Genomic DNA, 27,365 nt, shown 5'->3' with positions numbered 1-27,365 from the left:
TGTCCCAATTACCCTTTATACAGCCCTGTGTCCATTGCTATACTATCCTATGCACCTCTAGGAAAAACTGGGTAAAAAAATGCCAAGTATATCTTTGGGCTAAAAGGCCATCTGACTTAACAAAGCATATCAGCAGAATAGAGTGTATTGAAGTAGAAGTGGATATAATTTTTAAATGTGGGAATATTGCCTGAAATAAAATTCTCTTTGTGGTCGAAGGTAATCTACAGTCTTTAAGCATGTAATTAATTCTTATGAATAAAGAGGAGGGACATACAGTGTATTTTCTAATGTGTAGGGGGTGGGGCAAATTGTTCTTTTTTTCAATTGTTTTCAGTGAAAGCACGAAAAGGCTTATGGTCTATTATGATCAACTGTCATTGCAACAGTAGAATGTTTACTACCTATTGTGTCCATTTTAGAGTAGTAATGACAAGAACATTCTGAGTAAAAAATTCCAATTTTTTATTGGTCTTTAAGCCTAGAACAGACATAGCTTTTGTGGGCACTCCTTTCAGCTGATCAGTGGGGAAACAATAGCAGTACCAAAAAAATATCCTTTGCACAAGATTTTTAAAACTAAAAATGGACATGAGACACCATTTGCTAACTGCAGCTTATCAATATTTGCTTGATTGATCTCAACTTATTTAGTTCTTACATTATTATTATTTTTAAGTCCTATTATTATTAAAAATGTTTAATTAAATTTTAATTTTTTCACTTTTAAATATTTGACTAGTATTATTATTCAGATCTTTTGATTTTCAAACTGAAGAGAAAGAAACAATTGAGGATTGTTTTTTTTATATAATCAAAATGAAATTTGGTGCAGTTTTTGTAAGTTGGCACCAAAAATTAGAAAATTTTCAAGCTCAAATGAGCACTATTTTCTTTACAAATTGACTCTAATTTACCAAATCGGCACCAAAATAAGTATGTGTGTTCTAGGCTTTACACTGGGTAACTTTGCTACAGACCCATTGGCGAAATTATATTGCTTTCTGTAATTTTTGTTAGTGGAAAGACTACTTGAACTGTTCATTAGAAGAGAATAAGCAAATGTAAATAAGGTGATCTGCTATGAGAGAAGATCTAGTCAAATACCAATTTATCCACTCAATCATAAACACTACACAACAAAATTAATGAGTGCAATTAAAAATTATATTACTTTTTTTGCCCTGCTGTGTCTCCAGCAAAAATCACAATAACAATGCCATTTCCAAACTTGCGTTGTCTGCCTTTAGGTAGTTTTGCATGATAATAACTAGTGTACAAGGAGCCATAAGATATGTCATTAAAATAGGTTAAAATACCAATTTTACACCCAGTTTTACTGTGACCAATTTTACCATTTACAATACTAGTCCTAAGGCTGTATATGGGACCGTGAAGGGGTAAAGATAATTTCTTAAACCACATTGGCCTGACATCACATAAAGAAAGAAAAACGAGAAAAGTCCAGCACTACAGAGAAGCTGTCGAAATTTATAAATACCAACATTTAGGTCTAGCTTTAAACAGAGATTCCTGTGATTTAAGAATAAACGAGTTATATTTCGGTTTTCTCAAAAGAGAAGCCGATACTTTAATAATCCCTGAAATAAACCTTGAACCACTTTCCCAGTTATATAATCAAACACTTGAACAACCCCTTAGGTCTCAAAGGGTGTCTGCAAGAAATGCATTAATTAAAATCCGAAATCATATGACATAGTTCTCCGACTTATTTAAATGCTGGTTCGTTTTGTTTTTGAGTGAATGAATTGTTTTCTTTTCTTTCTCAGTTGTTCGATAGTATCCGTCGATGGTAGTTGATAATTTTTTGAATTTTCTGGTAATCGCGAAGATTGGCGAATGACGCGCTTTATGGTTGTTAGGTATTCGGTTTTAATTCTTATAGTTTTTGGCTTTTATTGAATTTTATTCATCTTTTAAGTTTTTGGTTCTTTTCATGCTGACTCCGCGTTTTTTTTGTTTTTTTTCGGCACTTTCCTTGGATACATTATTTCGTTTCGCGCTGAAGAAGAGAGGCGTTTGTCCTCTCGAAATATTCGCTTTGTTTTGTGTTTTTCAGTATTTTCATTTGCCCTTTAAAAACCCCATTTTTGCTCGTTTTTCTTTCTTTATATGAAGGGGTAAGAGTGAATTTTCACAAATTAACTTTAACCATAAAAAAGAACATAAAATCTGCAATCTAAAAATAGCTTTTCTTATTTTAGCCTGGCTTCTTCTGGCAAACCCCGTGCCTTAAACCTTTACCTTCTAATTTTCTGGGCCTTTCCGCCCCCCCCCCCCCAAAAAAAAGGGCTCTCTAAAATCTTCCCATAAATAGACAGTTTAAATTCCATGTTAAAGACCTTGTACTTAGAAATTTTACTTTTTGGGGACTTCCAGTAGTGGCATCAATTAGGAATAGAGCAGAAAGGCTGAATATATACAAGATTCCATAATTGACATAGGGGTAAGGTGAACAAACTGCTCTGTTTCTTTTTTTATGCTCTTTCCTAATATAATAATTAATTCCAGTTGCTTGTTGACAGTCCAGGTTTTGGTTTCAGCTGTGGTAAGCTGTGACAATATTAGGGGGAAATATGGGTAGCATGGGACAAATATTTCCTAGATTTTTTGCAAATTATTTGCTTGATAAACTTTTTTGGTACCAACAGCCTAACCCACTTCTTTTGTCCAAGAGTACCCATACCCTTGGGTACTCTGGTACATCCTGGAGCGTACTATTGGGCATAGAGCTCTTTTTACCAAATAGCATTTAATAAAAACCCATATTCTACTTGAATATTCATATAAAACAGAAGCTTGTAACATTATTCCCTCAATAGCATACTGTGAAAGGTCGACATGAAAGGTCAGTGCTTTTGCTGCATGTTCTGTGCAGTCATATTACGTTTTGGCAGGTGTGAGGCAGTTTTCTAGTCCTCACAAAGGCCTGATCCTTTGTCTCTGGAAATATGAACTTCCAAGTAGGGAGCTTTCATTTCGGGAAGTTCACATTAAATCCTTCCATTTCAATCTCCAAGACCTTGCTGGCATAATACTTTAAAATTTTCTTAGTAGCATATAGAACTATTACAAAATTGCCAGGCTTTACCTTCTCAGTAGGTTCTCTTACAGCCTCCTCCAGGTCGATCAGGTGTAACAAAATATTGGTGTCAACACAGAAATCAATAGAAGCAGCATCACTACTACTGTCACTAAAATGTAAAGCCACCTTTGCTAGCTCCTTTTTGGTGTTTGCATTCCTTTCATGGTCTTTTGCTTTTTATTTTCCTTTGCTTCTTCTTTTTTTTTCTCTTGAGATACTTTTTGCTTCAAAAACGAAATCTTTAACAGGGGCTGTAGTCAAAATCTTTGATTGGCTAGACTTTCTTCCTTTATTTTGCTTCTGCATGCCAACTTATTCAGGAAGAGGACTTTTCTGACTTGGGAGAACACGAACATAATTATTAGCCTTTCAAATCCCAGGCACTTGCTGTCTGCCTGATGAGCTTTTCTCTTCACCTGTAAACTCTGCTGTTCATGCTCACCCTCAAAGGCCGATGTCAGACTGCTGGGATTGCTGATAGGAGTCAAAGATGGCAGAAAGTCAGATTCTTGCCTGACATCTGAATTGTACACATGAATTACCAGTTTAGAAAAATCACTCATAAGGTTCAATGGCGTGAAAGCTTTTGGGAAAGCAACCCCAAGAAGTTCAGAGACCTTATATTCCATGACTGGTCTCTCAGGATGGTGTCTCTGCTAGTTTTCAATAGTTTGGTAAAAATAACTTTTAATGGTGAATAGACAGTTGTTTTAAGGGGCTGTAGCTTATTTGACAGGTGTGGAGGGAATTTAAGAATTTTCAAACCCATTTTGTTTGCAGCAGAAATAAAATTGTAGCTCATGTGACTGTCATGGTCATCCATGAACAGAAGAGTCGGTTGCTCAGGGGATCATGGCGCATACCTTTTAAAGTGATCAAAGTAGCCAAGAAATAGTTATGTTGTCATCCATGCATTTTTGGGCTTTCCACAAGCAATTGCGTTTGTTTCTGGTGGAGCACCATCCAAGGGCCTTTCCACAAAGTAAGTCCTTCCGAAGAGAAGGTACGGAAGAATAAAGCTTCCCATCAAATTGATAGTTCCCACCATTGGGACTTGCTTCTGTATTTCCTGTGATGTAGTCGCTCCTAGCTTATTGGCCTCTTTCGAGCTTAGAACCTTTGGGCATTTCCGTTTAGTAGTTGATAAGCCTTTTTCATCCATGTTATAAACGCGGTCAGCTGGGAAATGATACTTTGAGTATAGCTGTTCCAGCTGTTCATAGAATGTAGCAACTGCATCACAACTGAAACCAAGATTGCAATGAAGGCTAGTGCTTTCTGGTCTGTGCGGGTAAATTCTAGTACATCTCTTGGTGAACCCCTTATACCAGTCTTCTCCTGCTGCTCCATTATGATCTCACAATTTGGGATATTTCACTTTGTTTGCCTTGGCAAATTCCAAAGCTAATTTCTTTGTCTGTTTTTTTTTGTAAGTTCATAGTTCATTCGCGATGATAGCAGAGGATAAGACTCAAAGGAATCTTCCATTTCAGAAGTGAATACCTTATTTACATCATAGCCAGGTTAGAAGCCAAAAAAAAATTTTTCTTCATCCAATTATGCAGCAAATGACTTACAGCACTGACAAAGTGGTCGCTTCTTAGCATTATACAGTGAGCTGCAAATATGAGTGGCATACCATCTTTCAAGTGGGCCATTACAGCAGCCTTCATGTTTTCCTCATCCCAGGCATAGAGAGATGGATCAACCCTCCTCTTCTAAGACATTCTGCAAAAATTGAGAATGTTAGTAACATTCTTCCTTTAACTACAGATACTGCTTGAACTGAAATTTGATATATAAAATCTAATTCCATCTCCCAGCTTAACCTTTGGCTGGAGTTGCCTGAAATAGATAAAAAGTTACCCTGGGACACGCTGGACAAAAAGTGTTCCAGGGTACTCAGGAACACAAGTCCTAGAGTACCCAAGCTGGAAACTTTTCACAAAGGTTCAATTTTCTATCACTAGATGGCGCCATAAATCAATCACTGAACAATGTTCTGGAGCCAAACGAACACAGCTTCTGACATAATCATTATCATACATCAAACCGTTCAAAAGTTACGTTATGCAAACATATCGTCTTTCTTACTCAAAAAAAAAAAACTTCTTACCTAAAATCTCTGATAAAAATATTTTCTGATGTCTTTGGGAAAATACATGTATACTACCTGAGAGATGGCGCAATGGATGTAGATAGGGCAGACTTTTTGAAAACAAAACTCTTCACAAAGATGCCGTGTCCCACCCCTCCCCCCCACATCTCCCCTAGGCACTGTGAATGAAATCAGATTATATAAAAAACACAAATTTTAAAGTCATTTAGCTCAGTATCAAGCTTGGATTGTTGAGGTGCTCATATTAAACTCCTCATTGACGTAGGCAATATGTAAATAATAATAGAAGTGATACGCAATCCAGTTTTTGCTATTCAAGCCCTTCAAAGAAAGAGCAGACTGACTACTACACCTCTGAGTTCCATGCACCCAATCTTCAGCACAAACAGGCTTTTTGAAATCAACTCAACAGGAGGCTTTCTGAGCCTCCTGAAAGTTTAAGTTTTACAATCTCCATCTCCACCCTCTGTGATGCCATGAAAAAGTAAAACAGAAATACTCAAAGGGAGATGATGACGTCTGTGGTTTGCATATTGTCAATGGCAGTATGTTATTGACTCAGCACTTAAGTATCAAAAGATTTTTCTTGTGGCCTAGCACCTGATTTGTTTTGTGTTAATATTCTCACTTCAATTATTAAACAGGGAAAAGATTCATCTCAGTTCAACTCTCATAGACTAATTACTGTAGCTCATGTCCGTTTGTAAAATTCTTAAAATGTTGGGTATTGATGAGATAAGCCAAGTGTGTTGCATACCCAGCTACTGGTTTGGGTTCAAAAAGGGCATTAGTAAAGAGCACCTGCATCATCTCTATTGTTATATCCTCCTGGAGTGGGAGGGACTGGCAAGTGTATTTTTGTTACAGGTTTATATGTAACTCAAGCATTTGACTCTGGTCTTCATAGCCAGGTGCTGCTGAGTGCATGTAATCATGGTCTTATTAAGTCAGTAGTTCTTACTTTCTGTAATTAGTACAGAAAACTTACAAGTGAAGATTAAGGTTAGTGTACCAAGTGGGACAAAAATTTCCCCCACTGTTATCCTAGTCCAGAATGAAATCCATTAAGGAGCTATAACTTCACCACCTTTATGAAACAATGGTGTAGTTGAAGCTTAATAGGTGATTAGACCTAGTTTTCTGTATCACGGTCTAGATTTTTTGCTATTGAATTGTGCCGAAAATATCCTGAATTTTAGTTGTTCTTTTTCTATCTTGATAATTTTTGTTTGGCAACTACAATAATTTCGCACTACTATTGGTAGTTTTAATTCTTTGTTTCTGGAATAATGTTACTTTCACAATAATTGATGTAATTTCTGAAGCTACACTGAATAAGCATGACAATGTGCAAATTGTTGACAACAAAGAAAAATGATGCTCTTATTAATTCTGATTCTTTATATTTTTCACAAAATCGAATTTCGAAACTTATTTTGATATTGGCGATCCCTTACATGGAAAAGAGCCTTACACAAATCTTTCATAAAATACCTACTCAAACAAGCTTTATATAAAACAAATTCTTAATTGAAAACTGAGTTGAAAACTGAATATGCTATCCAATTTCGAGTTTCTACTCAGTTGTATTTAATCTTCCTCCTGCATCTAGTATGTATTAGTTCGATTTTTTTTTGCATTTTTTTTTAAATTTCACTGCCTGTAATTCATCTAATTTTTTGTCACAGTCCCCTGTTTTATTGCTTTGACGATAGTAAAAAAAAATCCTAAATACTTTAAGGGGAAGAACGCAGGATTACAAGGGGCTATCTCATATCAGATAGCCCATAACAGTTAAAGAACCTAACATAATTTAGTCTAAAAAATGAAGAGTTAAAGGGCTAATCAGTTGACAACCAGCCATGGTACCACTATTGCTAATTTCCTTTTAAATCTATTTTTTGAATAATATTTCTTTGATAATAGACTCAGAGAGGCTATATACTGTAGTAATTGAAGAGATAGCTGGGAAGTATGGAAAAATATACACCTGGGAAATGAAGTCAAAGCTAATGGGCCGGATTGGTCGCGAAGCTGCTGCGGCTCTGGTCGAAACTGTTGGCCTGCCAATAACACCAGAAGAATATATCTATCAAAGCCAGGAAATATTCAGAAGGGTATTCCCATCATGCGAAGTGATGCCAGGTAACTATGATGCATAGGGAAATTCTGTTTTTCCTTTAAGGATTTTTAGGGAATGTTTTATCAAAAATGTAGTATATTTAGTAACCTAAACTAGAGTTTACCCAATGATTTAAATTTGGTCATGATTAGGAAACGCTATTTGAAAGGAACACGATATACAGGAATGCATAGCGTAGAGCTATAATGAACATCAGAATTTTTGTGTTACAGCATTGGTGGGAGGGAGGGAGTGGTATGACTCAAAGCTCAAATGACTAGATTTGTTTTTGCATTTTCTAATTTTGCTCAAAATTTAAGTTTTTCCTGAGGAAGTCCTGGAATACTCCTGGAGGAATTCTCCTGTGTTTTCAACTTTATTTGCAGTATAAAAGTGTGACTGCAAACCTGGGGATGGAATCTTTCAGCTTCAATGCTGAAAAGTAGGTAAGGGCTTTGGAGCCATGCCCTGGTATCTGTAAATAGTGAGAAAAGAGGCAATATCAATAAAAAAATTTCCAGAACGGATGGGGTGTACAACTTTAAATACTGCCTGATTGTTTTTTACTGCTTTACATGATTGATATTTTGAAAATTTTGCAGAGCCTTTATAAATTTAGGGGTTTCATATTGGAATCTGACAACGTTGAATTTATTTCATCTGTCAGAGAAACGTCTTGAAGTCAGATAAGGAGGGGGTAACGTCTTTCTCCTATGGGTTATGCTTATGAGGAGAACCACCGTTTAGCCTGGGAATTTTTTTTAATAAAAAGCGTTAAATTTAAAAAAAAAAATCAGATATCGAGAACTTGAACGAAAATTTTTTCAAGCATTTTTAATGGCCTGTATTTTGTGTATCTACCTTCCTCAAATAGTGTTCATAAAATCATACTTTTTTTTGTCAGTCAAATAAGTTTTTTTTTTCAAATAGATACTGAAGTAATATATAGTCGATGTACTGAAGAGATAGCGGCTCGCTATGGCAAGACTTACCCATGGGAAGTTAAACTAAAACAAATGGGGAGGACCGCGCCTGATTTGGCGAAAGTTATAGTTGAAGAATTGGGGCTCCCCCTTCTACCTTGTGAATATGCTGCTGAAGCTAGAATAATTCAAGAAAAAAGTTTCACTGAATGTCAACTTATGCCAGGTATGACATTTTAGATGATTAACTTGATATAGAACTTTAGTTTGTGTACCCTTTTTGTTACCCAATTATTCACGCACCAATTCAGGTATGTACCTCCCCCAAAAAGTCACAATCCTGGGGGGAGGGTATTGTTTGGTAAGAGAAACGAGTTGATGGCAAAAAGTGGTTGAATAATGTGGGAAATTATAATGAATCCTAAAAACAGAGAGATTTTGGGAGCAACAAAGTGAATCCCCTAAATTAATACACTCTTTAGAACCTGTCCCTCTATTATGTTCTTGAGGTTGACTAAACGACTCAGCCAAATCGAAGCCCAAGTGATGTCATTTTCATTTTTCGTTGGTGTGGCTAAGAATCAACATTTTTTCAAGGGGTAGCGCTAAAGCACTTGATAAAAACGCAGTTATTTAAGATTTTGGAGAGTTTACCTCATTTATATACATATTTCAATGATAGTCTATGAGAAAAAGATTGCAAGCTGATCGGCTGTTGATTCTATGCCTTAAAACAGACTCCTTTACTTAACTGTTGATTCTATGCCTTATAATAGACGCCTTTACTTAAGACTTAGAAAATATCCTTGTTGGATACCTATCTGTTCTTCCTGAACATCGATGGTGACCATTGTATGCAGTAACCAGGTTCAGTTTGGCAAAGTAAGGATGTTTAAGCCTCCAGAATTCTATGATTCTATGATATATGGTAAAAAATAATGACCCATTCAGGGCCAGAAACTTGCAATACTATCAACTGCTAGTAGAAAAAAATAGTTTAGTTGTTAGAGGGATGTTTTCAAGGCCGTATCCATGGGAGGGGGACTGAAAACGTAATAAAAATGAATATAAACAAATTTGTGGCGCGTTTTTTAAAGTTTTTTGCCCCCCCCCCCCCGAAAAATACTGGATTGGTTCTTGGATGTATTTTTCAAGTACATGGGAAAACTGTTGCGTTCTGTGGAAACATAAATTGAGTGGGACGAATGTCAGGTATACTGCTTTGATATAAGCTTTTGCCTGTAAGAAATTTAACCGAAAATTGTTGAAAGGATACAAGCATTGGTGGTTAATAATAGTGATAATTTATGTAAAACATGTATGATACAAAATACAATAAGGGGAGTGTGAAATAGAAAACAAGGAAAAATTCCTAACCGGGAAAAAACACGTCAAAAGACAACAAAAAAACAAACAATTTTAAAAAAGGCAAATGAAAAAGACGAATCAATCAATAAATTGGGAAAGTCTTTATTCTTTTCTGGGTAGAGGGGGTCGGGGTTAAGGTTTTAATATTAAATTAAGAAACACAGTTAAAGTACTCAGGACATTAAAAGTGAAATCTGATTTGTTAAATTGGTTTAGTGAAAACTTACTCAACTATATACGTCTTTAAAAATTAGGAAGACCTGGTCAAATAATTTTTAATAAAAACATACCTCTATATGCAGCTATGTAGTTTTACCCGTTAGTGGGCGCCAAGTTTGGAAATAAGGAACGCTTGTGAAAAATCAGCAGAAAATAAACGAAAAATATATCATTCAGCTTTAGAAACTGTGACTTCCCTGATAACCATAGCAAAAGCCGTATATCGTGGTAAGTGTAAGCTGTGCATTAATATGGGTATTATTAGGATTATTCGAGATTAGTTAATTGACTTACCTTGCATTTTTTTAGAAAGTTTAATTAGGCTATGTTACTCTGTTATATTTATCCCTTTACTTAACTATTAAGGTATCAACAGAATCTTTATTTTCTTCTGATTTAAAAATAATCACTTTTATAACGAAAGTTTTTCCCGATTCCTACTGGGTTATCTTTATTTAACACACCTATCTGTTTAAAGCCGTCCTGGCTAAGTGGTTGGCGCTCTGGATTCGAAAACCTTTGTCCGAGGGGTACGGGTTCAATTCATGGCGTGGCTGGTTATTTGGTTTGGGACGGGGGTCAGTAGCATGACTCTGTAAGCTCAGTCAGATTCGACCCAGCTCTAAATGGGTACCTCAAGAAAGTATGGGGATAATGGGGATGGTAAGCAAAAAGGGTGTGTGAAAGCAGAATGGCAAAACTCGAACCCCCCATTGTACTTCTCGGATGAAGGGCCACAAACCGTAGATCAGCACCGCTGGTTTGGACCTTGAGGGTCTAGTGCTGTCATACTTACTTACATACTCCTAGCGATCCCGCAGTTGTACCACCCTGTTGATTATTGTATCGCTCGACGATAAAATGCAGATAAAGTGGCTGTTGCAATCGTTAGGTTAGCTTGTTTGTAAACAAGGAAAGTGTCTGCTTGTTCCCTTTTACGATTGTGTAGTGTTACAACTAAGAAGAAAATTTATGCAATGAAAATTTTTAAATAATTTTGTAACAGCCAAAAGAAAATCGTTAAAAATCACGGTTTTCAGGTATAGTCGGAGGTAATAGGCTTGAGATTGTCTGTGCAGGATTTCGACTCTTGTTGATAGAAGAGCATCGCCAAGCGCTGAAAACCATGTTGTGACCAAGATGGGCCCAGGATTGCACAAAGCCTCCATTCATGGAGGTCCCAGGGACTTCTTGCTGTCTGGTTATAAGCCGGCTTAAGCACTTCGGTGTAGACTTGAGAAGATATGTGATCCCCGTCCTGCACTGGTATCCGGGATCATTGCTTTTCCTGAGGCGAAACAAATTTCAATGATTTAAAGAACATGAAAATTGGAACTTGGAATGTTACGACATTAAAAAATGACTATCGTATCGACATTTTGACTGACGAATTCAGACGATTCGAACTAGATCTATTAGGAGTTTCAGAAACTCATATCCCAGGGGTAGGAAGCATGAAATTAGGTGATATAGAATTTGTTTACTCAGGCAGGAAGGATGGGTTACATAGACAGGGAGTAGGGCTCATGATGAATAAGGAAGCTGCTAAGTCTTGTTTAGGCTGGGAAGGTATTAATAATAGAACACTAATTGCTCATTTTATGACTAGAAAGTTCAAGGTATCAGTTATAGTAGTATACGCCCCTTTATAACCTACTGTTGGATATACTTGTGACTCATATTAATTATACTTACAGTTACAGGAGCAAATAGACAAGGTCCCTCGTATAAATATGATGTTATTGCTGGTAGATTTTAACGCCCAGGTTGGTAGAAATAAGGATAGATGGTATCCCAGCTTAGGTAAATTTGGTGTAGGAAAAGAAAACAGTAATGGATACAGACTTTTGCAATTTTGTAGGTATAACAGTCTAGTTATAACCAATACGGTGTTTGGTCATAAAATGGCTCATAAGCTAACATGGTATTCACGTGATGGTAAGACAGCAAACCTTATTGATTATGTTATAGTAAATCGAAGACTGGTTGGATCAATACAAGATACTAGGGTATATAGGAGTGCTGTTATTGATGTTAAAAGTAAAGATCACCATCTAGTAGTGTCAAGGGTTAATTTAAAGCTTAAATTTAGGAAGTATAACTACCTTTAGGAAAGTTATGGTTTTGGTATAATACTTGATAAGAATTTGATAGACAATTTCACTGAAAATTTGAATAATTAAATGAATATTTTAAAATCTTATCATGTGGAAAATGGTTGTAATAACTTTAGAAAAATAGTTTGTGAAGTTGTTGAAGGTGTATTAGGGAAGTGAGCTATAGCAGCAGTCATGAATATTAGTGAAAAATCTTTATGTTTAATAGAAAGGAGAAAGGACTTGTACAAGAATTATCTGAGTGATAGATCACATGAAAACAAAAGAAATGTAAAGAAAGTGGAGAAAGCATTGTAAGGAGGTGTGAAGTGGGGGCCATGGATAAAATTGCCGAGGATTTAGAAGATGCAGCTAGACGGCATAATAGTAAAATATTGTACTGGCACTTGTCCCAGTTAAAGATAGGAATGGGGTGGCAATTAGCGATAAGACAAAAGCTAAAGCGAGATGGGCCGAACATTTTGAGAATTTGCTTAACCGAGATAGAGTTGCAGGAAAAAATATAGAGGAAGATGAAAAAGTTTGTGATACCTTGGATGTGAAGGAAGATTTGTTTTGTGAGGAGGAATTAGAAACAGTACTAAAAGGATTGAAGAATAATAAGGCTCCAGGTGCTGATAGGGTAGTAAATGAGTTTCTTAAATATGGTGGCTCTGAGGTTAGAAATAAGTTATTGGAGATTATGAATATGATTTTTGAAAAAGGGGAAGTACCTAATGATTTTAGGAAAACCTTAATTAGGACACTTTATAAGAAAGGTGATAAAAGTGAGTGGGGTAATTGTCAAGGGATTAGTCTGGTCTCTGTAGGTATCAAATTACTTAGTAATATGATACTTTTTAGACTTAGAGATGCCGTAGACAAAGTTTTAAGAGAAGAGCAGTGCAGTTTTAGAAAAGGTAGAGGATGTGTCGACCAAATTTTCACTCTTAGGTTAATAATTGAGAAGTGCCTAAGTTTTCAAATACCTTTGGTCCTCAGTTTTATAGATTATGAGCAAGCGTTCGATTCTGTTGATAGAGGAGCTTTAGTAAAGGTTTGATCCTTGTGTGGTATACCGGACAAATAAACTAAAGTGATTAGTGCTATATACGAGAATAACACTGCTGCGGTTAAGGTAGCACATGAGGTTAGCAGTTGGTTTTGTATTAAATAAGGATTTAAGCAGAGTTGTGTTCTATCCCCCTTTATATGGAACAGTCTGATAGATTCTGTCTTAAAGAGCCGAAGAAAGGCAATGATAGACCACGGAATCAAATGGGGAGGAAAAGTCTACTGGACATAGATTTTGCTGATGATTTAATCATTCTAGATGAAAGTCTAAGCAGAATGAATGAAGTTTTAGAGGTTTTGCGAGTTCAGGGTGCTAGTATTGGTTTGAAAATTAATGTTAGGAAGACCAAGTCACTAAGGCTAGGAATAAGTGAAGATGAAAAGGTGACGTTGGGTAATGAAAAGATTGATCAGATGGGCAGTTTCACTTACCTTGGTAGTATTATTAGTAAAGATGGTGGGAGCAGTGAAGATGTTAAAAATAGAATAGCCAAGGCTCAGGGTGTTTTTTCACAGTTAAAAAAAGTCTGGAAGAATAGGAAGATAAGTCTGCAAACCAAGATTAGAATCTTAGAAGCTACAGTGATGACAGTGGTCAAATATGGCTCTGAAGCATGGACGCTCCGAAAAGCGGATGAAGATTTGCTAGATGTTTTCCAGAGAAATTGCTTAAGGATTGTTCTGGGTACCCGGCTGACTGACCGTATTTCAAACAATAGGCTATACGAAAAATGTGGTTCAATACCGCTTTCTAGGTCTATAATGAAAGAAAGGTTGAGGTGGTTAGGGCATGTTGTTCGGATGAAGGATGACAGATTGCCGAAGATTGTTCTTTTCGGCCAACCATCTAGGGCTAAACGGAAAGCAGGTCGTCCCCGTCTGGGTTGGGAGGACGTCATAAAGAAAGATTTAAAGGAAATGGGAACTTCGTGGGCGGGTGTAAAAAGGGAGGCTTTGAATAGATTGGGGTGGAGGAGGAGCGTGCGTAGCTGTGTTGGCCTCAGGCGGCTTGGTGCTGCGATGAGTTGTTAGTAGTAGTAGTAGTAGTAGTTTTCAGGTATGAATGGACCTAAAATGGAATCAAGGCATTAAAACTGCGAACGACTTAGTTTATGTTAATTTTTTTTTTTGGGGGGGGGGCAGTTAACGCGGATTTCAAAAGATAGGACAATAAGGAATATTTTCACTCATTTTTACATATTCCCTCTAGCCTATATTTGTTCAGTAGTCCTATTGGTTATACCACCCTATTGATTGTGCTATTGCTTGGCGATCAAATGCAGATAAAATAACTGTTAGATCCGTTTGGTTAGGCTTGTTTGTAAACAAGAAGTTTCCGCTTATTTCCTTTTACTATTCAGCGTGGCTAAAAAGGAGAAAATTTTCGGAACGAAGTAATCTTAATAATTGTGCAACAGGCCGATAGTGAATACCTGTTTTAGGTGTGAATAGGCCTAAGATGAATCCAGGGGGGAAAATTTTTTTCATTTTGACGTCCTTGGTATTTAAGATTGCTAAGTAATTTAATGTATGATGTAATTATATATTATTATTAGTTTAATTAATTTAATTGCAATTTATTTTAGTAACAATTAATTTAATTGCTAAGTACTTTAAGAAGATACTAGGAAGAACTTTGTCTTGAAAGTCTGTATTGAAATACAGTTCAGACATTGACAGAATCTTAAAAAAGCAAACGGCTTTGTTTCTGTTCTTTTTTTGGGTTAATGTTGTTTTCAAAAGACAGAAGAATAAGGGATGTTGTTACTGCGAAAATGCGTCGTCAAATAAACCAAAAAAAAAATTAAAACACACTTTGTATCGTTGAAGTAGTGGACAATAATCTTCTTTTTTCTCTTTTTTTGAAAGCTTTGCAAAAATGTTACCAGATTAATGGTGGCTTTAGCTAGAATGAGGAAGCAGTACCACCTTGGAGAATCCTCGCAATTAGGTCAAGAGCTTAGTTTTGACTGAAGAGTAGAAATGATGTTATATTTTCAGCTGCTGACCGAAAGTCTTAAGGAAACAATAAGCTTACAAAAATGGGTTAAATCCGGCTCTTTTGGGGGGTAACAAAAGAAAGTTTAAGATGGCTAGGTCGTCTAAAATATGGAGGATGACAAATTGCCAAAATTGTGGCTTTGGTCACCAATCTAGTGCCAGACGAAAAGAAAGTCGTCCCTTAGTGGTTTAGGAGAAGGTTATAAGGAAGAAAAAAACTTCAAGAGGTAAAGAATAAAACTTTGAAGAAGTTGAAGTAAATTAGGAGCAGGGGTAGCTTTGTTTGGCCCCAGGTTGCTTGGTTCAGCAGGGAAATGCTAGGAATATTAGTAATAGTAGGAACCAGTAGTATTTGTAGCTGGCCCAATGTATGGTGATAATTAGCAAGACTTCCTTTAATGTGATAAAATCGATCTGAAACTCAAAATGAACAAGATAAAATCTCTGTTTGAGTGCTGTTGGATAGAAAACATTGAAGTAGAGATTTAAAAAAATTCAGATAAAAATATACAAGACGATCCTACAATTTGTAACTTGGCTCGTTCTTGAGACAAACAAGGCCCGTGTCAATATTCCTTAATGGAAACATTCCTTAAGCCCAAATTTTTAAATCTTTGAATTTCAAAACATTTTATGAAATTACAAATCTTCTTGTTATAGGAGCTGAAAAGCTGGTGCGTCATCTGAAATCCAAAAACATCCCAATTGCAGTTGCGACCAGTAGCAGTGAAGAAACTTTTAAGTTGAAAACGACCAATCATCGGTAAGGGTTTTTTTATGGGAAATTTGTCTTTTATGGAATGTTTTTTTTTTTACTTTTGGGGTAAAGAAGTTTTTTTTTTCAAAGAAAGATTATCTTTAGGGATTTTTTTTAGGGAAAGCTTTTTTTAAGAGAAAGAAGTTTTATATTTTCAGGAAAAGTTTATTCGTTTAGGTGATGTTGCTCTTAGAAGAACTTATTCTAAGGGAGAGAGGTTTCTTTTTAGGATGTTTTTTGGGGTGTTTTTAAAGGGAAGAAACTTTCTTTTTAAAAGTTAAGTTGTTTTTGGATTATTTTTTTAGGTTGAAAGAAGTTTAGTTTTTTGAAAAAGCTTATTTTTTAGGAGAGATGGAGAGAGGAGTTTCTTTTCTTGGATTTTTTTTTTGGGGGGGGGGGAAGAAAGTTTAATCACATCCCAGATGGAACCATAATCTAGAACGATGGCAACCTCTGCATGTTGTGGCAACCTCCTCATGCTATGGCAACCTCTTCATGCTATGGCTAATCTTGGGTTTAGGATATTAGTAAAAGACATGACCGCATTTGGACGATGAGTTTCAGCTAAAGGAAAATATATGGAAGTTTTAGAGTGATGACCCACTGTTACAATACTACTGAGTATTGGTATTTTTGGTATCGGATTGAGTACTGGGAAACAGAATTCAGTTTTCAGAATTCAGACCACATATAATAATACTAAAAAACAGCCAAAAGTAGGCTAAGTAAATCAAATTCAATGCTCATTAACTCTAACTGTTGTTAAATAATGCAATTACTTTTTGTCAAGTTCAGAGTGAAATGCACAAACTAATGAGAATTAAAATAGATAAAAGATATAATAAAATATTATATAATATGTAATAATAATATATAACTTATACCTAATATATAATAAAATAATGACAAAAATTATGAATATCAAAATAAAGACTGTGAAACTGGCTGAATAATGGTATATATAGTCAAGAGTTGTCGTTAAATTATTTGTAAAATTCAAAAACGGTTTAGTAAGTTTCTAGGAGGCGAAAGCGTGCCAATGTGGTGAATATTAGTGGCTCGAACTCTAAATTATTTTTCTCTTCCTTTTCCCTGGTTTGCTATATAAGTTAGATTAAATATTGAATAAAGTGTTGTCTGAGTTGTTGTCCAAAATATTAAAGAAAGTGTTGTCCGTGATTAAGCGACCTAATCTAGTGTATAAACGTGGTATTACTATTAAAACTTCCTCACTATTGTTAGAGAAAATGCAGGTTTGTCACTATTTTAGAAAGTAAGTCTAAATTTAGGCAAAAAAATCCTCAATGGCTAAAATTCAAGAAGTAATATGACAAGTGTAAAATTTCGTCTTTTTAAGTTGTCATTTTGTAGTATCTCAATTGTGTGTGTGTGGGGGGGGGGGGGGGGAGGGGGTCACCGTCACCGCCCCATACGATTTTGGATACCCCCCTCCGTTTGTCTGGTCATCCCCACCACACACACCCAATTGTGTGCGTGGAGGGGGTATTATTGCCTCTGGAACAATGGCTCTTCCTTCCTTCTCGGTTCAGTTTCACCGAAAAGGGACTTTTTCCTTTGGAAAAGGGACTCTGGGACTTTGAAAAAACTGTTTCAAACTGCGCTTCATCTACCCCAGTTCATCTAAAGACTTAGTTTTTGTTAGAATAACGCGTGTCCTAGTCAATTCAGTTGTTAACCAGTCGTACAAACTCTACCCATTCTGTTTAATGCCCTCGGTGATTCATCAGCACAGGTCGCACCTTTTGAAAGGAACCCAGAGAGCTTTATTTGCCAGAACTCATATTTTTTTCTTTATTTTTCACTGCTCTATCACGTCTTTTTAGTATGCTCTCTTCGTTTTCTGTTTTTCAGTGGTTTCTTTTGAATCTCTCCTTTCTATAGTAAAGATTATTATATTATTTCTCCTTATCTCTTTGTTTTGATTTCAAATACAAATTTGGTTTGTTGGAACTTTTTTTTTTCACAAAAAAACTAAATCATGTTTTACCTTAAAAGTCAATAATTTCTACCTTAAATCTTAAAAATTAGCATTTTGAAATAAATATCCGTCTCTGTTACCTTAAATTGGGGTAAGTTTCTTTATAATTCAGCATGTATTTATAAAGATCTTTTTAAACGTATATATATATTTAATTTTTGCATAGAGAGTTCTTCAAAATTTTTGACCACATTGTCTTTGGAAGTTCAGACCCCGAAGTAAAGAATGGAAAACCTGCTCCTGACATATTTTTGATATGTGCTAGTCGATTCCCAGACAAACCAGCACCTGAAAACGTAAGTACTTTTTTCCGTGAAATACATATCGAAAATATATAAAGAACAAAAATAAATATATATATATATATATATATATATATATATATATATATATATATATATATATATATATATATATATGTATATATATATATATATATATATATATATATATATATATATATATATATATATATATATATATATATATATATATATATATATATATATATATATATATATATATATATATATATATATATATATATATATATATATATATGTATACGATATAATATATATAATAAATAAATATATATATATATATATATATATATATATATATATATATATATATATATATATATATATATATATATATATATATATATATATATATATATATATATATATATATATATATATATATATATATGTATATATGTATATATATATATATATATATATATATATATATATATATATATATATATATATATATATATATATATATATATATATATATATATATATATATATATATATATATATATATATATATATATATGAATATATATATATAGTATATAAGAATATATATATATATATATATATATGTATGTATATATGTATATATATATATATATATATATATATATATATATATATATATATATATATATATATATATATATATATATATATATATATATATATATATATATATATATATATATATATATATATATATATATATAGATAATTTTTTTTTGGAAGCTGAAATCCCGGAATAGAAAACCGGCGCAAGATTTTTATTCGTTTTCACTAGGCGGCTTCCAGACAAGAGAGCACCAGAAACCGTAAGCTCTTTTTTTTTTGTGGGACATATTTGAACTAAGGGCATATTGAGAGATTACCAATAGACATTAATTTCAAACATGCCACACAGATCAAAAAGTAGGTAGGGTTGTAAAAAGGGTTTTATTCTATAAGTTTTATTGCAATTAAATTATAAACTGATTTTTTTATCAAAAAGATAAAAATGAGTAAGCAAATAAAAAAGGAAGACTAGCATATTAGTACTTTATAAAACTAGACCAGCTAATAATTTTGCAAAGTAAATTTAAATAAAAAGGACATGAGAAGTACAGGGAATTTTTTTCATGGACGTAGTAAATAGGAGGGAAAGAGAGGGAGTCAGTTCCTTGTCTGTCTCCTTAAAGCACTCAAAATTTGAAAAAAAAAGTTTTTGGAACCCTCTCGTTTTATTCCTGCCTGACAACGGTAATTTCTTCATGTTTTTTTTGTTGTTTCAAAATTCTACATTTTATGGTAGCATCACATTTTCGCAAGTGCTCCCATTTCGAACTGGGAAAACAGATACGCAAACTTTTATGATCAACATTACAACACCTGTCGTCGGTGAAAATCAAGTTTTATATTTTGGGAATCTTCACTCCTAAGGACAACCACACTCTATTGAGCTGGTGGCTGTCATTTTATTTTTATTATTTTCGCTAATTATACTTCCTCTTTTCTTTTTCTTAAATTGGGCGTCTGCTACAACCAAAACTACAACTATATATGGAAATGTAAATATATATATATATATATATATATATATATATATATATATATATATATATATATATATATATATATATATATATATTTGTTTATTTTATATATATATATATATATGTATGTATATATATATATATATATATATATATATATATATATATATATATATATATATATATATATATATATATATATATTATATAGCGTGCAGACAGCCTTAGTATTTCATGTGTTTGCTATAAGCTTTATTTTGCCCCCCCCCCCCTCGCTTTCCCCTACATTTTCCTGAATGGACACCCGGTTTAACACCATGAAACCCATTACAGTCAGGTCATCCTTAGATTTCGAGAAACACCTTTTTGCCAATTTTCACTGAATAAATAGAAAAAAGTATAATCTCCCCTCCTTCACCTAAATTTTTGAAATTTGTTTTTAATCTTTATGTAAAAAAATGAAAAAGAAATTCTTTACGAAAAATTAATCAACTTGGAAAATAAATGCCATCGATGAATGCAATCTTTTCCTGGGTAGATAAGCGTGCGCATATTTGTACGTTTATTTGCATGCATGTTTTATTTGAAAGAACTTCCTTATTTTTGAATTTCTAGTAATATTGCACTCTTAAATATAGGGGAAGGGGTCTTACACAATTTCCAAACTCTTCAATGACGGCCATAATTTGTTCTGTTTTTTTTTTTTTTTTTATTATTATTACTATTAACATATACGTAATTTAAAATGAAAATATTACCTGTCACCTTATTTTGTGTCGATATTTTAAGTATATGTCAACTTCGAACTAGTTTTTTTTTAACTTCATTGGTCTACGTCTACATCCGTGACGGATTTTCGCATACGATCACTTATTTTCACTTATTTTATCTTCTTCTTAATTTTATCTCTTATTTCACTTATATTACCACTTATTTTATTATTCCTTGGCTAGGCCGTCCTAGCCTACTGGATTGGTGTGTTGGATTTAGGATTCTTTGTCCGAGAGGGCTGGGGTTCGAATCCTAGTATACCCAATTATTTTGTTTTGGACGAGGGTCAGTGGTGTGACTCTGTTAGCTCAGCCAGAGTCGACCCAGCTCTAAATGGGTACCGGGAGAAATCTGGGGAAGGTAAACAGGAAGGGTGTACGAAAGCACAGGATGGTAGCCCCCCAATCCGCTATTGCAGTTCCTGGCTGAAGGGCCAAAAAACGGAGATTAGCACCGCCGGTAGGGCCTGTTAATTCCAATGCCGTATTCTTTACCCTTTTTTTATCACTTATTTTGACAATTTCCTGTGAGGTAGATCATCTTGTAAATCTAAAACTTGATTGGTTCTGCTGTAGAAAATTAGCCAGTAAAAAGAGCCAAATATTAAATGCCTCCTCGTTGGTTCTTTACGTGAGATTTTTAGCCAGGAAAAAGAGATAAATAGTACATGGCTCCTCATTTGTTCTCTATGTGAGATTTTTAGCCACTAAAAAGAATAACATATTTGATTCAACAGATTTTTTGTAAGAAGCTCCTCAGTTTCTAAATAGAATTTTGCTAAGATTTGTGTTCTATTTATTATTTTCAATACTACTTATTCGTCATCACTGTTATAATTTGTCTAATAATAATGTTTGTTTTTGTTAAAAAAAGAGAGATTTTTTTATTTAAAAAGCTCCTTTTATTAAAAGCTCTTCTCTGTATGCCTTTTTTTTAAAACTGTCAACTTTGTAAAAATTGTATTGTTCCTATTTTTGTTCCAGTGCCTTGTTTTTGAGGATGCCCCAAACGGCGTAACGGCTGCTTTAGCCGCAGGTATGCAAGTGGTAATGGTCCCAGATCCTCGTATGGACGAAGTTAATAGAAACAGAGCCACATTGTGTGTCGACCGATTAGAAAATTTTAGACCCGAAGTATTCGGACTGCCACCCTATGATTCAGCTGCCACGTAGTTCTTTATTGCCATATAACCTAATATTGTGTAAGGTAGAAGTTTCCAAAAAGTGGCCTGCTGGCTAGATTTGGTCCTTGAATCCCTTTTAATATTTTTAACATTTTAATTTCTAACATTTTAACATATTAACAAAAAAATTAGACTTGGTCCTTGGACCTTGAAGTGCTAAGACCATAAAAAAATCGATGTTTGCCTTTTGGACCCACCATAGGTCTTGGAAACTTCGATTTCCTATGATTTTACATTTTTTTTTTAAATTATGAAGTATATAGGGTACTACTATATATTAGTCAGTGTTGCCACACTGCCCCAGGAACTTTAATACTTTTTCTGAGGGTTTTTGCCTGGTATGTTTTCCTTTTTCGGTTATTTTGACTTTTTGCATATTTTCCTTGAAAATAATATCTATTCTTAAAATTTTTAGCAACCGGAGGGGTTGGTTCTAAGATCATGCACCAATATGTAGTGTGAAAAATTATCCGCGAATGTTTTTATATAATGGCCACATCTGTATTTAGCCATTACCCTGTTGACCCCTTTTCTAAAATGAGTGGGATCCCTTGTAGATTTGGACTCTATCCTGACATTTTGTCAGAACCCTAGCTTGACGTCTGGATATTTGTCTGTGTTCTTGATTTAGCCTGCTATCCGAACAGTTTGGAAACCCCTGCCTAAAGCCTCGTCTTAAATGGTGTAAGAAAGAGTAGAAGGATTATCAAGTTTACGCGCAAATTTCGGAAAGATGTTTTCACCTTCGTGGTCAAAAGAGACCACACCATCCTTTCCTTTATTTATATTCCTGTTAACAGAAATAAGAAGAATAGAAGAGGCAACGCCGTACTCTCTTCCAACCACCGATAATACCAAATTTATAGATGCGCGCTAGTTCAGCACTAAGATGAATAAAGAAAAATAAGAATGTTTTACTTTCGCGTTAATGAGCGTTGTTAAACTTATTTACGCACCCGACCAAAATTAAGGATCTTTAGCGCTGTTATTCGCCGATTAAGACAAGTCGCTACACCAATTAAGACGGGGTTTAAGCTTATTAGGGTCATTTTTTTCAGTGTCTTTGGATGTTCCTGTGCTTGTTTGCGTCAATGTTTTGTAATACTGGTCATGTTTTTTCAAATATTCTTGGGAAATTGATTTTTAAATTTGAATAAAACCTTAAAAATGAGATGCATTAAATTTTATAGCAGTAGGGTAAACAGGTTGTATTTCAAAGGTAGGAGAGTAGGCTGAAACCCTCATAAAATAAAAAATTACAAAATTTTTGTTTTAAAGGTAGAAGAGTATGCTGCTCCCTCATAAAATTTTTTTTTTATTTCAAAGGTAGAAGAGTATGCTGCTCCCTAATAAAATAAAAAATAATTACAAAAATTACAAAATTTTTGTTTCAAAGGTAGAAGAGTATGCTGCTCCCTCATAAAATAAAAAAAAAATTACAAAATTTTTATTTTGTAATAAAAATTACAAAATATATTCCTGGGTTACTGGAAGGATGTATGTAGTTGTTCTTAAGTTATTCTGTGTAGTTCCTTAAGGGAACGAAATTTTCTTAATTCAATGTAAAAAAAAAAGTTGTGCTTTTTGTTCTTGAAAGGGGAAATACAGAATTCAGTTTTTTTTAAATTTATATGTAAATCTTAATATTAGATTGTCTAGTGTAAGAGAAAATTTAGATTTTGTTTAATTTAATATATTTTAATTTCGAACATGTGAGATATTTTTTATAGCCTACAAATTGAAATTTTTTCTAAGTTTTAGCCTTTTCAAAAGCTTGAAATTTTTTTGTCTGAATGACTCACAAGAAAACATAAGAAGGAACTAAGTATTGCTGCATTTTTTTCCATTGTTGAACCCTGGAACATGTTAAATAGCTATCTTGGGATAAAAAAAGACGATGATGTATCACTTGATGTCTGACACGTACGCAGGGGGGGGGGGGGCTCCAGGCCCGGCACCGCGAAATCTCATGGTTTTTTTTATTACCATAATTCCCTGATACTTCTCACTGAATTAAGGGACTTGAAGGATTTGGGCCCCCCTCTGAAACAGATTCCTGCTTACGTGCCTGCTTGAAGTGCTGTTTGAAAGAGAAACAAGTGAAAACTGTGAAAATTGCGTGATATAAATAAAGCCATAATTACGTCAATTAAAGTCGTACAAATTTCAATGTCACTCAAAGTGCTATTTGAGAGACAACTGAGAGCTATGAAAATTACTTCATACTAACGACGTCATAATTACTACAATTAAAGTCGTATAAAATTCAGTATCACTTGAAGTACATTTGAGAGAGATTGACAACTGAAAGATGTAAAAATTACATTGATCAAGCTATTTAAAAATTGTATTAGTAAGTTATAACGTTGCACCTAAGATACAGAGGAGACGGACCAGCTTATATTTCGTTAAAGAAATTGCAAGTCCCACATTTATTTTTCGGCTTTACATATTATAACAGATGTAAGATTTTTAAAGAATTTCTATTTTAAAAAGTTAAATTTATCTCTGCCCTAGTTAATTTTTGAACCACAAGATATATGTCTGTACTAGAAGGTTCAAAAGAGTGGATGGGAGGAGCGATTGTAACACCTCCCCCTTCCGCAAATGTTATAGGTTGTGTGATTTCATTCAGTGCAAGTCATTTTTGTTTTGGAAAGTTTTGGAAAGTCATTTATGTGTACTCTGTTTTTTAGAAAGAAACTCCAGATAAAGTTTCATTATTCACCAAAAAAAGTTCTTTCATCTTCAGTTGGTTTGTTACATTTGTTGATATTTTAACAACAGGGACGAATTTTGTGGAATTATTTTCGGGGCCTCTGTCCATATTTTCAGAAATTGCTGGAACTTCAAAATAAAGAAATGATTAAACAAAACCTGTTGGTGATGTACAGATTCCCTCCCCTCCACAGTTTCCAGATACTAAGAATTACAACTAGGAGACTGGCTCTTAATTCCCCCCAAGTTCAGTTGGGTTCTTACGTCCATTTCTGGTAGACATTCTGAAAACAAATTTGGAATCGGTATTTAAGAAGTCCAATAGAGGTATTCAACATTGAAGCTTATCACTAAGATTTTAAGTCTTTTTTCATATAGAACTTAAGTATTTTTACCATCGATACTTCGAATATTTTATTACCTCGAACTATTGGTTATCCCCTTAAATTTCAAGTGATCGAAGTGCTAATGTAGAAAAAAATAGTAAACAGAGAAGTACTAAAAGAAGAATAAATGCGTCCATTTTTTTTAATCGATCAGGGGGGGGGGGGTGTAGCTAACAGGATTCCTTGCTCAAATTTATGGCTGGGTTAATGGTATAAAACCCAGTTCCAATTATTTCTCTGAAAAAGAGATTGTGTCAAGGGTAACCACTTGATTAATTCCATGGCTTTCAACTGTTAAATAATTTGGATAGGCAATAGGAATCACGAATAAAAGGAGTAGAAAAAGTAAACTCGTGATTTTTTTTTTGAGACGGCGGGGATGTAAATGGAAAACGAATATTTTGTAATTGTACGACAGGTAAATCATTTTCATCTAAGAAATTATTTACGCAGAAAGGTACTTACTTATTATATCAACCACTCCCAAGAAGTGAAGTTAGATTAATCATAATGAAATATACGAAAACATGATGAAAATATAATACAATTATGGAAAGCTGGTCGCCCAGACCGCATAGATGTCAGTAAGAATCGCGTTGAAGAGAGCAACTGTCTTTTGTCGTCACTGCCGCCCACCATGTGTACTTCGGATATGGTTTTTGGACTTGGTGCCGAAGAGATGCTGAGGTAATGCTTGTCTATATTTTAACTTCAATTGTGTAATAGTTTATTTTTTAATAGATGGGATTGAGGTTAATAGCATCTTTTATATTTGTAGAATTATGGATCCATTTAAAACTACTTATTTTATTGATTTGAAGTTGGTTAATTTCGGATATTGTATTGATAGCATTTAGGCCAGGATCGAATGGGTGTGGTCTATATAATACGTAAGTACCCGTAGATAGGCTATAGAATGCTGAAAAGTGAAACGAACCCAATCCAAAACCTCCTTAATTTTTTGGTTTTCGATCGTTACACTAGAAATAGTGTTTCCAGTTTAAGTGATTCCCCTTAAAATGAGGGTTTTTTAGGTCTTTATGGAAAAGCTTCGAAAAAAAAAAAAAAAAAAAAAAAATGGGGAAGCTTTTCATTTGTGGATTCAAGTAGTTTCGTGCCTGTGAGAAAAAAGGGGAATCGCACGTTTTGGAATCTTTTGCATGGCAAAAATATCAAATCAGAGCCGTTTTAGGATTGAATACTTGTGTAGGCTCGAAGAGAGAAACCTAAGTTTAATGGCAACTTAGTTGACTTAAAAGTCCCGAAAAGAGATTATTTTAACACGGTTAGCCATTTTTAAGACATTCAGTGTGTGTTAATTATCCAGTGATTCTTGTTCTTCTTTTCATCAAAAATGATTGGCCTGCTCCGGTATTTCCCCTACCGCCCTACCTTATTCTTGGCTATTATAAAGACAAAATGGAGCAGTTACTAAAAATTTACCAAAACTGTCAGCCTCTTTGGTCCCATATCTTGTTTCTAAACACAGCGCTCTGTGTGAAGGAGAACTACCTAAGACTTCCCTCAAGAGACAACGCTCTGTGTGGATGGAGAAGCCTGGAGTAATGAGTATTGGTAACTGATAAAGAGTCGGATCTTCCGTGATTTAACATGGAAAGATACGAATTGAAAACCACTAGCGCCAAATGCAGCGTAGTGGCTGGCGAAATGATTAAAGGTGTACTTACATAAGTAGAAAATTTCAAACCGGATAAGGGATATTATCATGATACAGGCCTAGCCTAATCTGTATTTTTATAGCATTTAAAGCTGAAGTCTCTGTGTAAGTAATAAATAACCCGTACTGGTTTTGTTACAAGAGCTAATTTAATTCAAGAGGCCTATCCAGGCTGCACAGAGTAGGCCTAGTTTAAACTAGAAGGCTTACTAGTTATATAGTTTTGGGGTCTTTACCCTCGCCTGCATTTCAAACTGCCTAAAAAGGCAAGTATTTGGCGGCTTAAGTTAGGCTTATCTACTATTTAAGAGACATATACTAGGCCTAGCATTATAATTTCACCAGTAGCTAGATAGCGTTGGTGATTTTTTTTTTTTTGGCACTAGCGCGGTTTCCGCTCTCATCAGTTAGTCACACTCTATGACCTGGAGCCTAAATGTAATTCAAAGTATAAACAAATACTGAACCAGTACTGACAAAACCTATCCTCTCCACACAAAAAAGTGACCCTTTGTCCGCGTCTCCGGAGACGATTCCATACCTATGCGAACCTGGCGACTAAATCACAAGTTCCGTAGGTGATTATACTTGTTCGGTAAAAGCTGTATTAAATTTAATTTATTGGCTCGGAGCGATTAAGTAGTACAACATTTTCCCTCTAGAGGCGCTGAGGTACGCGGGGTCACTTTTGGAGAGTTTTGACTGTACTTGTTCAGTAGATGATTATACTTTGATGTAATTATACTAAGACCATGCACATTACCATCTTAAATTTCTGTCGTCATTGATAGATCTTGTTTTGCAATCATTGACTGACCTATCAATTTTGACAGCTTAACAGATCCGCATACGGATGAATGAATTTCAATGGCTGAGATACCAAAATCTGTTAATGAAGACTGAATTTATTTATTTGAGAATTTAGTACGTTGTTTTAAACGTCAAAAGAAGATATTTCGACACAAAGAACTGGTCTTCATTGGCAAAATA

The 27,365-nt window shown here is 34.4% G+C and overlaps 1 protein-coding gene across 1 annotated transcript in view; it reads left to right on the top strand.

Moving 5' to 3' along the window:
* The window catches only part of LOC148941697 (pseudouridine-5'-phosphatase-like), a 33,203-nt gene extending 10,439 nt beyond the window's left edge, over positions 1-22,764 (top strand). Inside the window, exons 2-6 of the mRNA XM_089104035.1 lie at positions 7,152-7,370; positions 8,278-8,496; positions 15,689-15,791; positions 17,951-18,080; positions 21,394-22,764. Of these exons, the coding sequence (XP_088960161.1) occupies positions 7,152-7,370; positions 8,278-8,496; positions 15,689-15,791; positions 17,951-18,080; positions 21,394-21,582 (860 nt within the window). The 3' untranslated portion in view covers positions 21,583-22,764. The remainder of the gene's footprint in view (positions 1-7,151; positions 7,371-8,277; positions 8,497-15,688; positions 15,792-17,950; positions 18,081-21,393) is intronic.
* The last annotated feature ends 4,601 nt before the right edge of the window (positions 22,765-27,365 follow it).

This window comes from Artemia sp. Qi Xiang Cuo, chromosome 18 (assembly GCF_049724085.1).
Source record: "Artemia sp. Qi Xiang Cuo chromosome 18, ASM4972408v1, whole genome shotgun sequence".
In the NCBI taxonomy this organism is placed as follows: Eukaryota; Metazoa; Arthropoda; class Branchiopoda; order Anostraca; family Artemiidae; genus Artemia; species Artemia sp. Qi Xiang Cuo.
This window is presented reverse-complemented; position numbering and strand designations above follow the sequence as displayed.